General features: G+C 45.8%; 1 protein-coding gene across 1 annotated transcript; it reads right to left on the bottom strand.

Annotated features, from left to right (window-relative positions):
• Positions 1-2157: 2157 nt before the first annotated feature.
• Positions 2158-10398, bottom strand: rhoub (ras homolog family member Ub). The gene is made up of 3 exons (XM_048264298.1): positions 9940-10398; positions 7577-7635; positions 2158-4907 (listed from the first exon to the last, which is right to left on the bottom strand). The coding sequence occupies exons 1-3, from the start codon at positions 10136-10138 to the stop codon at positions 4452-4454; spliced, it is 714 nt and encodes a 237-aa protein (XP_048120255.1). The 5' UTR covers positions 10139-10398; the 3' UTR covers positions 2158-4451.
• Between the last annotated feature and the right edge of the window lie 4510 nt (positions 10399-14908).

Genomic DNA, 14908 nt, shown 5'->3' with positions numbered 1-14908 from the left:
AAGTGTAAATGTATGCTAAATAAGTAAATGGACACATGCGCACAGGTACATACTGTAAGTGTAAATGTATGCTAAATAAGTAAATGGACACATGCGCACAGGTACATACTGTAAGTGTAAATGTATGCTAAATAAGTAAATGGACACATGCGCACAGGTACATACTGTAAGTGTAAATGTATGCTAAATAAGTAAATGGACACATGCGCATAGGTACAGGTAAGTGTAAATGACAGACAGTAGTCTGTGGCTTGGGCCTTGTACACCAGATCAGGCCCACACATCAGGGTCCGTGACCTTATCAGGGTTTCACTCCTTGAGATCAAGGTCACATTTGAATGTGTTACTTAGTCTATGTGGGCCTTTGTCTCTGCATGAGGGAGCCTGCCTGCATGCTGTGGTTGACTGGCTCTTGTGTAACTGAGGAGAGCCGAGGCGATCTCTGCCCCGGCCTGCGTCAGTTGACCTCCCTTAGGTAACGCGGATTGTAAAATCTGGGAAATGGTGCCTGTGTCAGCTTGGCTGCGGACCACACAGCTGCTGAAGCACTTCAGTTCAAAATTGGCTTTTATGCTTCATCACGCAATGCAGAGCCAGCTTGGAGAGCGGCTGGTTGGGTCTGTTGCTGGCAGCGGCGCTCAGCCTTGGGAGGGAGACTGATTATTATGGGATTGTCAGGAGCCAGCTGAGTCTAGGGAGAGCGTCTCTTGGAAAGCGCTTATCCGCGCGAGACAAAACACTCGGCTCCAGCCGAAACTGCCAGTGTGGCATAACTGCTGTCCACACACATACACACACACACACACACACACACACACACAGGCACACCAAACAACAGGGTGCCTGATCTGCACACAGAAATTTTCCATTGCAGAAAGAACACCCAACACACATACTGACATACGCTTCCATCACAGGATGTCTCAGACCCCCCCACACACACATACACACACATCGTACTTCACTTATCACATGGTGCCATGTAACCACACACACACACACACACATACACAGACACACACACACACACACACACACACACACACATACGCACACACAAACACAAACACACACACGTACAGTACACACACACACACACGTACACACACTTTCACCTGTCAATTAAATCAGATCTCTCTTCTTCACTGTCAGCACTCTCCTACCTCTACAGTCTTCAATTCAATCCCACAATCTGCCCCAATCTTAGAAGATCCCCAGCCAGCCACCCAGACACCCCACACAACCATCACTCTACCCTGTGTAGTCTCAGGACCAGGCAGCTGTCATTACCATGACGAGGAGTAGGCCTACTCTCCATTGCACCGTAATTCGGTAAATGTAGTGGTGAGACCAAGCAGCCGTGATTACCATGAGGAGGGCACAATATTACACCATAACCTGTCACTGTCTAGCTGGAGGAGCTGGCAGCTGTCATTACCATGACGAGACGTCTGTCTGAAGCGGCACACCACTTACCTGGCCCAGCTGCAGCACTAAACCTACAGCTAAAACCAAAGACAGAGCTGGAGCTCAAACCAACTCTTTTAAGACCAGAGTTGAAGCTAACGCTACAGCTAAAGCTGAACTTGGAACTAACACCAATGATACAGACACTGCTGAAGCTAACAATGACGCTAAAGCTGAACTTGAAGCTAACACCAATGCTACAGATATTGCTGAAACTAACAATGACGCTAAAGTTTAACCTGAAGCTAACTAACACCAATTCAAAACCCAAAGCTGAAGCTGATTGGCTCGGCGTATATGTCTGTCTGCTCCTCAGCTCAGGGTACGCCCCCCTCTCCACAGCTCACACAAACAAGCAGGAGACCAAAGCCTTAGACCCACTCTAGCCAGGAGATAAATTGCTTGCCATGCACACACACACACACACACACCAGAGTGGTTTTATGACACACACAGAGGGTCTTAGACAGGCTCATAAAGTAATCAAGTGTGTACTAAAGTTTTTACGACACTGGCCTCTTTAATCCTCAAACCAGTATGAGGTAACGGGTATTGAATTGCGGTCCATCTAATCACATGTTATTAATACATAATATATTCCACATATGGTTCATGTTATAGATATATGATATGTTAATAACAATTATGGCTATCTTCATTAATATCAAATAAAAGACAGGAGAGCAGATGTTATTTTTAATATTTCACATTTTATTTTTCAGTTGCTGTTTGCATGATTATCACCACACCAAGAGCCGTCAGCAACATACACCCTCCTTCAGACACACACTACACCAAAGAACCATGTGAGTGTGTGTCGAGGAGGGCAAGACATAGCAGGACAGACAAGAGTCCCTAATATAGTGTTATATAAATGTACAAATCTACACAGAGTTACCCTGATCAAGACATGACACCCAGAGGTACTTCCACACTCATACACACACACACACACGTTCAGTTAGCTTCACACACACACACAGTTTGTCTGAGAAATTTGTTTAGTGGACGGAGTACATGCTGTTCGGTCTCATGGCTGATGTCCAGGTGTCTGGGATGTAGTTGGGCTTCTGAATAATGAGAAGCAAATATGGGGGTGAGGGGGGAGAGAGCGAGGCCCCCACCCAGAGGAGTACCAGGAAGGTGGGGGAACCCAGAAGAGTACCGGGAGGGTGGGGGGGGGACTAGTACTCTGGCTCCCTGAGAGCCACATAGACACTGAGAAACAAATTAAATAAAATCAAACCAAACACTCCAAGAGAAAAACATTCAAACAATGTAAATCATCCAGGTAAAACACCAATCATACTGCATCTATGCACTTTTTTGTTCTTTCAAGATGAAATAAATATTCACACAGTACCTTTGACTTATTTCAAAAGAGAAGCCTTTTGTGATGCTGTCTTTTACTTTTAATGTTGTGTTCAGGGGTTGAGAAGGACTTGTTTGCTGTTGTATAGTTCTGAACTGAACTGAACTCTGAACACCAGAGTGTTTGTCATACTGTCACTGTGAAGGTGACCTTGTCAAACACTTCAGCCTTAAGCGCCTTGACCATTATGACTCAGCTGTTCCAGAGGCTATTCCCTGCACAAATTCATGTTTTTAACACAGGTGTTTGACTTTCACTGCAACCTTCTGTGTTTCACTGCAACTTTTAGAAGGTCTTCCGGCCAAAACCCTTTTTATTATATAGAGTTCCATTTCAGAATCTTGAAAGCTTCCAAAAGAACTCTCTCTAGTTCTAAGCCCCAGAGGAAGACCAAAGTGGTTCCACAAGCAGACTCTATCCTACAGCCAGATGATGTCAGCCACTAAGAACTTTCTCTCACCACTAGTGTAGATCGGAGATAAAAGGATGATAGACTGTGTTTTTGTAGAGTGCTAATGAATGGGCTGATCGGAGCTGATAAAGACAAACAGAGTGAGAAGGATGTGTGTGTGTGTGTGTGTGCGGAGGGTAAGGGGTCATAACGATGAGTCAAGCAAGGGTTGTTTTGGAAGCAGCCCAGGAGGTTGCCTGGAGGGTGGTTAGGGTCATCGTCAGAAACAGCTGCAGCAATCCAAACACACACAACACACACACACACAGAGGGGAGAGGGGAGGATGCGGCTTTGTGACCTCAAGTTTCAAAAGGAAACTTGACAAGAGGATGAAATCACCCCCTGCCTTGGCAAGCCAAAAGGTCTGGAAATACTGCTCTCTTACACACACACACACACACACACGCTTTGGCCAGTGAGGGGCCTTGTCTGGAGGGAAGTTATAAACACAGCTCTTCTGGACAGAACTGCTAGGAGCCTGGGCTAAGTTGCTTAGATCATGAGAATCAGCTGTCTTTGACAGACACACACACACACACACATAGGCAGACATACAGGACATGAAAAGATAAATACAAAAAAAACATAACAATTTGTTGGGAGGGCAAAAATAAGAGAGAAAAGTGGGTGTTGTTTCATTCAGAAGTCCATTAAAACACAATCCTTTCCCCAGCAAACTGATTGACGGGAGCCTGATTCGGATTTCGTATTAAGTCTTATATTATGCGTATTCAGTGTGTACGATCCACTGATCCAGAGTCAGTCTGGTGAGGTCACACATGAGAGAGAAGGGGGGAGGTGATGAGTTTGGGAGGAGGACAGAGGCTGTAGCTGGATCAGTAAGTTTATTGTGTCCATTTTCCATGTTCCTATTACCAAGCCTTCTGACCAAGGCCGTCGGAGATCACATGGCTTTGTCTCTCAAACGCCCCATACTGGGCCCTCAGGAACCATTTACCCTCAGGAACCATTGACAGTCAGTCCTCACAGTTCCCCTTAGAAAAGTTCTCTCCGGATAACACACACTCAGAAAGTCTTGAAAACTTTGCAAATTTTCTTCCGAGAGGAGGCTCAGGTCTTTCACACCACCTTCATCCCTCCCTCTCTTTTTTTTCCATCCCTCTCTCTCTCTCTCTCTCTCTCTCTCTTTTCTTTCTTTGTTACTGTATGCAGACATACTTCTTCCACCAGGCTTTGGAGAGCGTCTTCATCTTGTCGGCCGTGCTGCGCACCTTCCTCTCCCTCCTGGCGCGTCGCTCCGCGTGCCGCAGCCCCGCTGCGATGGCGCCGTCGAACACCTCCTTCAGGTTCTTCTGGGTCAGCGCCGAACACTCCACGTAGGCCACGGCGCCCGCCTTGGCCGCCAGCGCCCGGGCCTCATGCTCCTCCACGGGCCGCTCGCGGCGCCGCGCCAGCTCGATCAGCACCTTGACGTCCTGGCGCAGGTCGCTCTGCGTGCCCACCAGCAGCAGGGGCACGCGCGGGCACCGGCGGCTGATCTCGGGGAGCCACTTCTCCCACACGTTCTGGAAGGACGCCGGGCTCACCACGCTGAAGCACAGCAGCAACACATCGGTGCGAGCGTAGCAGAAGTGACGCAGCTTGTCAAACTCCTCCTGCAGATGGAGAGAGAGAGAGAGAGAGAGAGAGAGAGAGAGAGAGAGAGAGAGGTTTTAAAACACTTATTCAGGGAAACAATATTCAAACAAATGACTGCACCCAATAAAATAAATTTAGCTTTTTAAAAGGTCACTGCCAGTGCTTATTCATATTATAAAGTGGGATATCATTGTTCTTTAAATCAGCCTTAGTGTTGATGATAGGAAGTGTATGATAAAACACTTCAGCTTGTGACCTCATAGGTCAGGAGCTGATAGGGTCTGGCTTGGCCGTTTTTTCCGCCAGTGATTATATTGTTTGGATTAATCACAGGCGAATCACTCAGATCCGGTGGAAGTGTTTTATTTGATTTAATTTCGTTTGACGTAGTTAAATTGAAGGCCATTTCATATGACATAGTTTAATTTAATGGCATTTCCACTTCCGGGTGTTGAGCTGGACAAACAGGCCAGACTGTGCTCTTTGATCAGTGTCTACTCTCTGAGAGGGCAACAACTTCACTGTTTCATTTCAACTTTCAAACTCAAAAGGCATTTTGAGGAGAGGCAATAAACAGGCCGCACATTCCAACACAGTAGGTCTCTTTTTAGAACCTGTTCTATTGACCTTTGTTTCGGTTTCTGTGAAAATGAATTTGCTCTCTGCTACACAATCCTTCCCTCCCAGGACTAGCACATGGTATCCAGTAAACGTCCACTACACAGCCGGTCACTGCTGCAGCGGCAGCCTTTCTAAATCCTCCAGCGCGGATTAAACCCAGGAGAATGGAGCACTATTGACCCGACCTGGGCTCATGAGCAAAACTTTAACCCCGTCTGTGCCACTCTCTGATGGCCCAGTCCTTTGTCCTTTTCTCTCCATTCTTCTCTCTGGGTGACCGTGTGTGTGTGTGTGTGTGTGTGTGGGTGTGTGTGTGTGTGTGTCTTTCTCCTATGCATTCTGTTTCACCACCCTGCCTGAACTCTCTCTCTCTCTCTCTCTCTCTCTCTCTCTCCTCATTCACCCTCTTTGCCCTTCACATAATGCCTCCTTGCAGATTACAATCACACATTTCCCAATCACACACACACACACACACACACACACACACACACACACACACACACACACACACACACACACAGCCAGGTCTCACTACTAAACTCCAGTCGGACAAAAAGGCCAGGAAAAGTGTGTGTGTGTGTGTGAAAAGACAAAAGACATGTGTGTGTGTGTGTGTGTGTGTGTGTGAGAGAGAGAGAGAGAGAGAGAGAGAGAGAGGTTCAGTATGTCAAAAAGTGGGACACACAATGAGTTCATTCTTTCTCTCCACTTTGAAACATACATGACAGTATACACCAAGCCAGGAGAATGCTTCTTATCTGGTCATGTTTGCCCTGGCTTGTCTGTGAGCATGTGTGTGTGTGTGTTATGTGTTGTGTTTAGGTGTGCAAGCGGATTTATTGGTTGTGTGCAAAGAGGGCAGATCCAGGCATTCATCTCCTCTGCTGGAGATAAGGACCTTAGAGGGTGCTTAGCCATAACACTCCCACCCTCACCGTGCCAGTTATGGGAGGAGGTGTGTGTGTGTGTGTGTGTGTGTGTGAGGGGTGCCAATCGACCTGCACCACCTTCAAAGGGCACAGTGTGTGATATAACTGTGCGTGCTACACCCAACGCCCTGCAGAGAACACACACGTGTGTGTGTGTGTGTTCAATTCACCTCACTTCAACACAACCATTATATCAAAGATTTGGCAATGAGGTAAAGAACTGAGTGAACATGCCTGCACAGCCCAGAGTGGGAAGGAAAGAAAGTAAGAGAGAGAGAGAGAAAGGCAGAGAAAGGCAGATAGAAAGAAAGAAAGAATGAAAGAACAAGAAAGAAAGAGCAAAAGAAAGAGAGAGAGAAAGAGAGAAAGAAAGACTGATGCAGAGCTTATTCCATTTTTCTTTTCATTCCATTTTTTTGTGGCTTGCACACAATGTAATTACTAGCTTTCACTTCAGCTCTGATTTGAAATGCACACACACACACACACACACACACACAAACACACACAGGGCCCCCGCTACGCTGCTAGACCCCCACCCCTATAATCCAACACAATGCCAGTGTGAAGGGAGCTGTGCATGGGGACTGTTAGGGGCCCAGCAAAGCTTTCCTGGAGAGGACAGGGACACATGGTTTGTACGTGTGTGCGTGTTTGCGTGAGTGTGTGTGTGTGTGTGTGTGTGTGTGTGTGTGTGTGTGTGTGTGTGTGTGTGTGCTTGTTTGTGTGTGTGTGTGTGTGTGTGTGTGTGTGTGTGTGTGTGTGTGTGTGTGTGTGTGCGTGTGTAAGCACAATGTGGCCATCTCTACAGAGAGATACACATGGACAAGGCCAGAGTATTAGTCATTATTATAGCTCACTGCTGAAGTCACCTGGCCCACTTTCTCACTGAGCACGTTTCAACACAAGTGGGCTGGAAGCATTTCTGTGTGTGTGTCTGTGTGTGTGTCTGTGTGTGTGTCTGTGTGTGTGTCTGTGTGTGCGTCTGTGTGTGCGTCTGTGTGTGCGTCTGTGTGTGTCTGTGTGTGCGGAGGGAAGCACATCTGCCAGAGGGTGAGGTCAGTGTGGTGGCAGCTATGCTGGTTGGTTGGTTTTGTTTGTCTGTTTGTTTGTTTGTGTGATGCAGAACTCACCTGACCAGCTGTGTCACAAAGCTGCAGGCGCACTGGGGTTCCATCCACCTGCACAATGGCTGTAGAGAGAGAGAGAGAAAGAGAGAAAGAGAGAGAGAAAGAGAGAGAAAGACAAAGAATGAGTCACATTTTCTGCTCACACAAAACACTGGACTAGTCACACCTGCTTCCACTTGTCCACCTGACACCTTAAACAAATACACACACTCACACACATTACACACACACACACACACACACACACACACACAGATCAAAGGCTGTAAGAAAGCAAATATTTTGAAATCCATTTGGAAACTTCGGCCTGAACCAACAGCTATGAACACTCAGCTGTTAGGTCTCCAGTGTGTCCCCTGCCTCACACACACACATGCAGAGAGAGAGAGAGAGAGACGGCTTCAGCCCACAGCATTCTTTCAGGCCTTGCTCGGCCTGCTGACTACAGGTTTCAAACCACTAACTGCACAGGGAGAAGAAACAACAAGCTCTCAGACTGCCGTATGTCTGGGAAAAACAAAACAAAACAAACAAAACAGGAAATTATGGACAAATCTCACTGTCTCGCTCGCTGTCTCTCTCTCCCTCCCTCTTCCTCTCTCACACACACACACACACACACACACACACACACCGGAAAAGTTTCAGACAGGTCGGACTACGTGGACAGTGTGTAGCAGGCCCCCTGCGCTGGGCACTGTCACAGCACTCCACTGACTGGGACTCTGAGTCTGTAGAGCCTCAGGTCCTCCCTCTCTCTTCCTCCATCTGTTTCCCCCTCTTTTTCTTTCTCTCTATCTCTCCCTCTCTATCTCTCTGTCTTTCTCCCTCTCTTTGTTTCTCTATCTCCCTCTTTTTCTCCATCTGTTTTCCCCTCTTTTTCTTTCTCTCTATCTCTCCCTCTTTTTCTCTGTCTTTCTCCCTCTCTTTCCTTCTTTTTCTCTATCTTTCTCCCTCTCTTTCTCTCTCTCGTTCTCTCTCTCTTTCCCCCTCTCTCAATCCCAATCACATGAGAGCCCCCTCCGATCATCACTCCTTCTCCCTGTCTTTCTTCACCTCTCTCTCTCCCTCTGTGTCTATCTGTGTGTGTGTGTGTGTGTGTGTGTGTGTGTGTGTGTGTGTGTGTGTGAGTTTGTCTGTCTTTCTCTCTTTCCATATATATGTGTGTGTGTGTGTGTGTGTGTGTGTGTGTGTGTGTGTGTGTGTGTGTGTCTGTCTGTCTCTCTCTGTCGTGTGTGTGTAAGTTAGTTTATGTATTTGTGTGTCTTTCCATCTTCGTGTGTGTGTGTGTGTGTGTGTGTGTCTCTATCTAAAATTCCCTTCAGTCTAGTGCCACCTGTGGCATTGCATAACTGAAGAAAGAAATGGGAAGGGGGGTGTTAGCACAGAGAAATGGGGAGGAGGGAGGGGTGTGTGTGTGTGTTAGCACAGAGGCTTCGCTCTTTTGGGTGGGGACTGGAGCATGACATCACAGTGGGCCCCCTCAAACACAATCCCTCTGTGAAAATAATACTGATTGTGTGTGTGTGTGTGTGTGTGTGTGTGTGTGTGTGTGTGTGTGTGTGTGTGTGTGTGTTGTGTGTGAGAGAGTTTGTGTGAGTGTGTTTGTGTTGGGGCTTAGGGGGTGGTAAGACAATCTCTGCCCAGAGGTTTCGCAACAGGTGGGTCCATTCTGGTTTATGAGCAGTGCATGAGGGCCAGGCGTGATCATTATGGGCTGTAAGCACTTGGTATAATTCACTTTAAAACTGTGTGTGTCTGTGTGTGTGTCTGTGAGTGATTGAGAGAGAGAGAGAGAGAGAGAGAGAGAGAGAGAGAGAGAGAGAGATACTGTGTGGGGTAGTATGAATGATAACCTTCCTGAAAGACTTGCAATGACTAGTGAGTAAAGGTTTTTCCAGTTGTGGAAGTTATGAACTGTCATTAATGGAAAATTCAGAAGCAGAATTTTTTTCACCATAATGATCCAACCCGCTTCAAAGACTTGCAAAAATATAAACTTAATACTGACAGTGATTTAATGCAAAAGCTGATGGCCCGAACTACTTTAGCAAAAACAAAAAAAAACATAAATTTACCTGTAGCCTATTAAAAACATTGCATTATGTTATGGTTCGGCATATTGTGCCATTAGATAGGCTGCTGATGAATTGAAATGCTAAGCGGTCATGAGAGATAAACATTTGGGGTTTTCTACAGTGTTCAGTGTTGGTAAAACACTGTTGCCCACGTATCTGACCACTACTGAAAATCATCAGTGAAACTCAAATAATTGATTATAGAACAGAATTTGCAATACATAGCGAGACGTTTTGGCGTGCACCTGAAGGAAAAAACATTAATATGGCAAAACTTTCCAAACTTACCGGAGAAGTCATCGAAGGCTGTTGGGACATATTTGGTGGGATATCCATTTGTTGTGTAGCTCACAATCATACTTGTTTTCCCCACTGCCCCATCCCCGAGGAGGACACATTTCAGTACCCGCTCCTGCGGCTCGGCGGGTCGGGAAGACTTGGGTTTGTGTGGCGGTACTGGAGGAGCCATCGTATTGCCGTAGTCCATCGGGATTTAGACGCACAAAGTACACAAGGACGTCGCTCTAGACTTTCTTTGCACTCCAAACGGAGTGTTCGCGTAAACCACCATGAAAGAATTCTTAATCAGACGCTTTATTGCTTTTCACCGCGTATCGCTCAGGAGAAGAGCAGAAGAGGCGTTCACGCTTAGACCATCAGAAAATGCAAAATCCATACAGTCCTGGTAACAGTCCACCCACACCGAGAACGGATACGCTCGCTTTAGCTTGTGGAGGGATGAAGCGAAGTGACTAGTCAGCGCAGAGTGAATGGGAAGCCGTATAAATCCGGTCCTCATTTGCCTATTCCCTCCCTGTCCGCGCCAACGTTTGAAAACAGGCGCGCTCGGCCCCCCCAGTCACACCCGTATGCAAATTACATTTGTATTATGGGGCCGAAAACTTGTTACCTGCTGTAGGCCTAGTCCATAGCCTACCAAAACTGCAATTCCCTGATGTTCATACTCTGCACTATATTATAAACGCAGACTATAATGGAGTAGCCTAATGACAGCATTGGTTAGGTTAGGTTACGTTTTAAATCTATTCCACAACAGGTTACTGAATACATGTCCTAAAATTTATTTTTTATCACATTCTGATAAAGAACTCGTATTATAAATAGCCTACTTTGGATTACATGGACATTCTCTTATATTTTATTAGCAGTGATAAAACAGTCATGTGAGGTAATGTGTTCAAAGGTGTAAGACTCATAGGTCAACATCAACCCACAATCTGCTTTACAGTGAGGATGGATTGATATAGAGTATACACTATGTGCTATGAAACACAGTGTCTAAGAAGAACAGAGATGTTTTGTCTGCACATATGAAGGATGCTAGCCTAGAAATCTAGACGCTTCCCTAGCGGCAGCAAATTAAATTTGCTGCCAGGGATACATTTTAATGTGGGTCTGGCTCGCCAGGCTAGAAGGATGCCACATCCCAAACAAAGTATACACTTTTTTTTTTTTTTAAATGAATTTCAACAGTCCAAGGGAGTTACATGCCTTTTTGCAGAACACTGTCAAGAAACAAGGAAATATACTGTCCTAAAACATGCTGGCTGGCTGGCTGGATATAGGCCTATTGGCCTACAACACAACATATTTTACATCTACATTCCCTGAGAGGTTTTTCATTTGTGGCTATTATTACAGCAGAGAGGGAAAGAGAAAGGAGCCACCTGAGAGATGCATAGGCTACATGGTGTGGTGAATTTAAAAAGGCATGGTGTACATGTAATAATGACTTAAAATGTAATCCCTTACATTTATCAGTGTTACTGTATTCTGAATACCACCCACTTAAATGGTAACTGTAACTGTATTTAAATATAGTTGCTCACACTTTTTAAATAAGTAATCGGAATACATGTATTCAGCTACTTCCCAACACTTCCTATTGACATAATTTAGGTCTAAGTTTATAGAATAGGCTATGTTAAAATAAGTGACTGTATAATAAATAAATAATATTAATTAATAAATTCAGTTATATTCATTCATAAATTAATATTAGGCTACCCATTTGTGGTCCAAATTTGTTTAACACTTCACAATCATCAAGCTATTGAACAATATATGACTGATGACTAACGGTGATTTAGGCAGACAGACGCCTAATTTGCCTGAGACTAGACCCTCAGGGGAAAGTTCCCACAGAATATCCATCTAGAGTCTGTCCCGTGGGAATGAAACTCATGATCATTGCGTTAACAAAGTTGCTCCACCAGTTGAGATAAAAAGAAGTCTTCCTGACATGTCACAATCTATGCAACTCTTACACCATTTCAACGAACACCAACGCCCACCTGCATCTGTGTGTCATTATAAACAAACAGGTTTACTTCTCTAACCGAGTCTACCGGGCATGTCAAGACTTATCCCTTTGGTATCATAAGTCTATCGTTCACTTTCCACCGTGAGAATGATACTCGCTGCTCGCTGGTCCAGGTCTTGTTGACTCACTAATCCGGGCAGCGTGTTTAGGTTTATAATGATTCATGATTCAGGTTCAGCTGGATCAGTATGCACAACAATAACTATTCTGCTGAGCTGTTATAGGTTTCATCAAGTCACTGGCCCTTGGACTGTGGCCCTCGGACTGTGGCCCTCCTGCAGTCTGATTGTGTGTAATTATCGCCACCTGCTGGTTGATATTGACACCACACGCACAGTTGAGGAAAGTCATTCAGGTTTCTTTCATACATTTATTATTGCAAGATTCAAGGGTTGGGTTGCGTTTTCAGTGATTATACAAAAGTGGTAACTACATTTCTCAGGCTGTCTCAACTGAAGAGAGTGTGTTCAGTGGCCTCTTAACAAAGTCCTCTCTCTAAGTTTCTCTCGAAAAAAAACAACAAGACTTGTGGATAGGGTGAAGCACTTCCCACACAGGACGTTTGGCCCGCGGCCTATCGTCTCTGAGGCAGTCTTCTCTGTCAACAAACCGTCACATCAGAGTCCCTCAGGCGAACTTCAGATCACAGACTTATTGTAGATACTCAGTACCAAACACAATGCTTAGAAGTTTCGCTCTATTTTGACAGTTGGGATCCCGGAGTATAGATGCAGCCCAGCTCCTGTTGGTGTTCTGCATCTTCTTGGGCAACTGATTTGCACATGTAGCCAACTTCATGGCAATAGCTCAAATACACTCTTAAAATGAATGTGTTGAAAACAACACAATTTGTGTTGTGTCCAGATAGGGACAACACAGTTTGTGTTGTTTCCTTGTTTTATTTGTTACACAATAAAAATAACACAACTTGTGTTAAACACAAATTGATTGTTGTTTTTTAATACACATCTCTGTCCATAGTGGATTCTCTACACTCTTAAATCAAATGTGTTGTCCCTATCTGGACACAGAGATGTGTTAAAAAGAATGCAAGTTGTGTTATTTTCAACACATTCATTTTAAGAGTGTAATCAGCTCTCGGTCTACTGATGCTCTGCTTGTATCAGATAATTAACATTTTTAAAAGAAAAGAAAAACAATAATGTGACCAAGTCACATGAGGGAAATCAGCAAGGATGTCTGAGCAGATCATTTCAATTCTGACAGTGGGGAATCCTGAGGACATTATTTAGTCAGTGAGGCTGAACTCTTCTCCTCGTGTGGGTACATATATTCACACACTCACACATAACTCACAGGCTGCAGTCAGTAGAAGTCTACTTGAACTCTGCATGTACAAGGCCCAGTGAGCCATGGAGGCATTAAGGCAAAGCAACATACCCTTGCAGACATGTAACTCAGGACTGGTAAGAGACATCTACCAGCTTTTGGAGGCAGCAAAGGTGGTTGACTAGGGCTTGGACTGAAAAGTGTGTGTGTGTGTGTGTGAGAGAGAGAGAGAGTGTGTGTGTGTGTGTGTTTGTGTGTATGTGTGTGTGTGAGAGAGAGAGCGAGAGAGAGATAGAGGGAGAGAGAGAGAGGGAGAGAGAGAGAGAGAGAGAGAGAGGGAGAGAGAGAGAGGGGGAGAGAGGGGGAGAGAGAGAGAGGAGAGAGATAGAGGGAGATAGAGGGAGAGAGATAGAGGGAGAGAGGGAGAGAGAGAGAGGGAGAGAGAGAGAGGGAGGAGAGAGAGGGAGAGAGATAGAGGGAGATAGAGGGAGAGAGATAGAGGGAGAGAGGGAGAGAGAGAGAGAGAGAGGAGAGAGAGAGAGAGAGGGAGAGAGAGAGAGGAGAGAGAGAGATAGAGGGAGAGAGAGAGAGAGGGAGAGAGAGAGGGAGAGAGAGAGGAGAGAGGGAGAGAGAGGGAGGGAGGGGGAAAGGGAGAGGGAGATAGAGAGAGAGAGGGAGAGAGAGGGATAGAGGGAGAGAGGGAGAGGGAGAGAGAGGGAGAGAGAGGGATAGAGCGAGAGAGGGAGAGAAAGAGGGAGGGAGAGGGAGATAGGGGGATACTGGTGCTGCAGTGCAATATGGAAACACATGAGTAGGAAAGATGGAGGAATACAAACACAAAACAAACAAACAAACACTAATGGAGAGGCTGACGCCGCACACCTAAAGCAGTAGGCCTAATAGCACATCCACAATCCATTAACACTTTTGAAGTTTGGTCATGCAGTGGCACAGCCAAGTTTAGTGGTGTGAGTGTGTGTATTGGTGTTTATTTTGTGCCTGTAGGTGCCATGTTGCAGGTTGCATGTTGTATTGAAAGTATGGAGTTAGATGGGCTGTGATGTGTGAGTAAGTATGTACAGCACCCCAGAGCTGTGTGTGTGTGTGTGTGTGTGTGTGTGAGAGAGAGAGAACATTGCACCCCTGCTTATGGTGTTTGTGAGGCATTGCTTTGAGGTATATAAGCATGACATCAGACTGAGCTGTGATTTGTGGGGAAGTATCTGCAACACCCCAGCTTGACCCCAGGTGTGTGAATTAATAATGTGTGTGCATGTGTGTGTGATTGTATTGGAACCCTGCTTAAGGTGTGTGTGTGTGTGTGTGTGTGTGTGTGTGTGTGTGTGTATTTGTGCACCACTGTGGCGCAGTATGGAAGAATGGCGTAAGATGAGCAGTGATTTGTGGGTAATAAAGCTCGGCAGTCCTCCAGCTCCTCCTCAGCACATGCATGCTGCGCAGCGTAGCCATTAGAGGTCACGGACTGCATCCTAAATCACCTCCCGCACGCCTAGGAAGCACACGCCAGGGGGAAGGCACCTGCTTCCTGATTGATTACCCAGCAAGCACCTTGAGATCCTCAGGGCGTGGAGCATCCTGATCGTATCGGCAGTGATGGCTAAG

The sequence above is a fragment of the Alosa alosa genome, chromosome 15, assembly GCF_017589495.1.
Source record: "Alosa alosa isolate M-15738 ecotype Scorff River chromosome 15, AALO_Geno_1.1, whole genome shotgun sequence".
Taxonomy (NCBI): domain Eukaryota; kingdom Metazoa; phylum Chordata; class Actinopteri; order Clupeiformes; family Clupeidae; genus Alosa; species Alosa alosa.
This window is presented reverse-complemented; position numbering and strand designations above follow the sequence as displayed.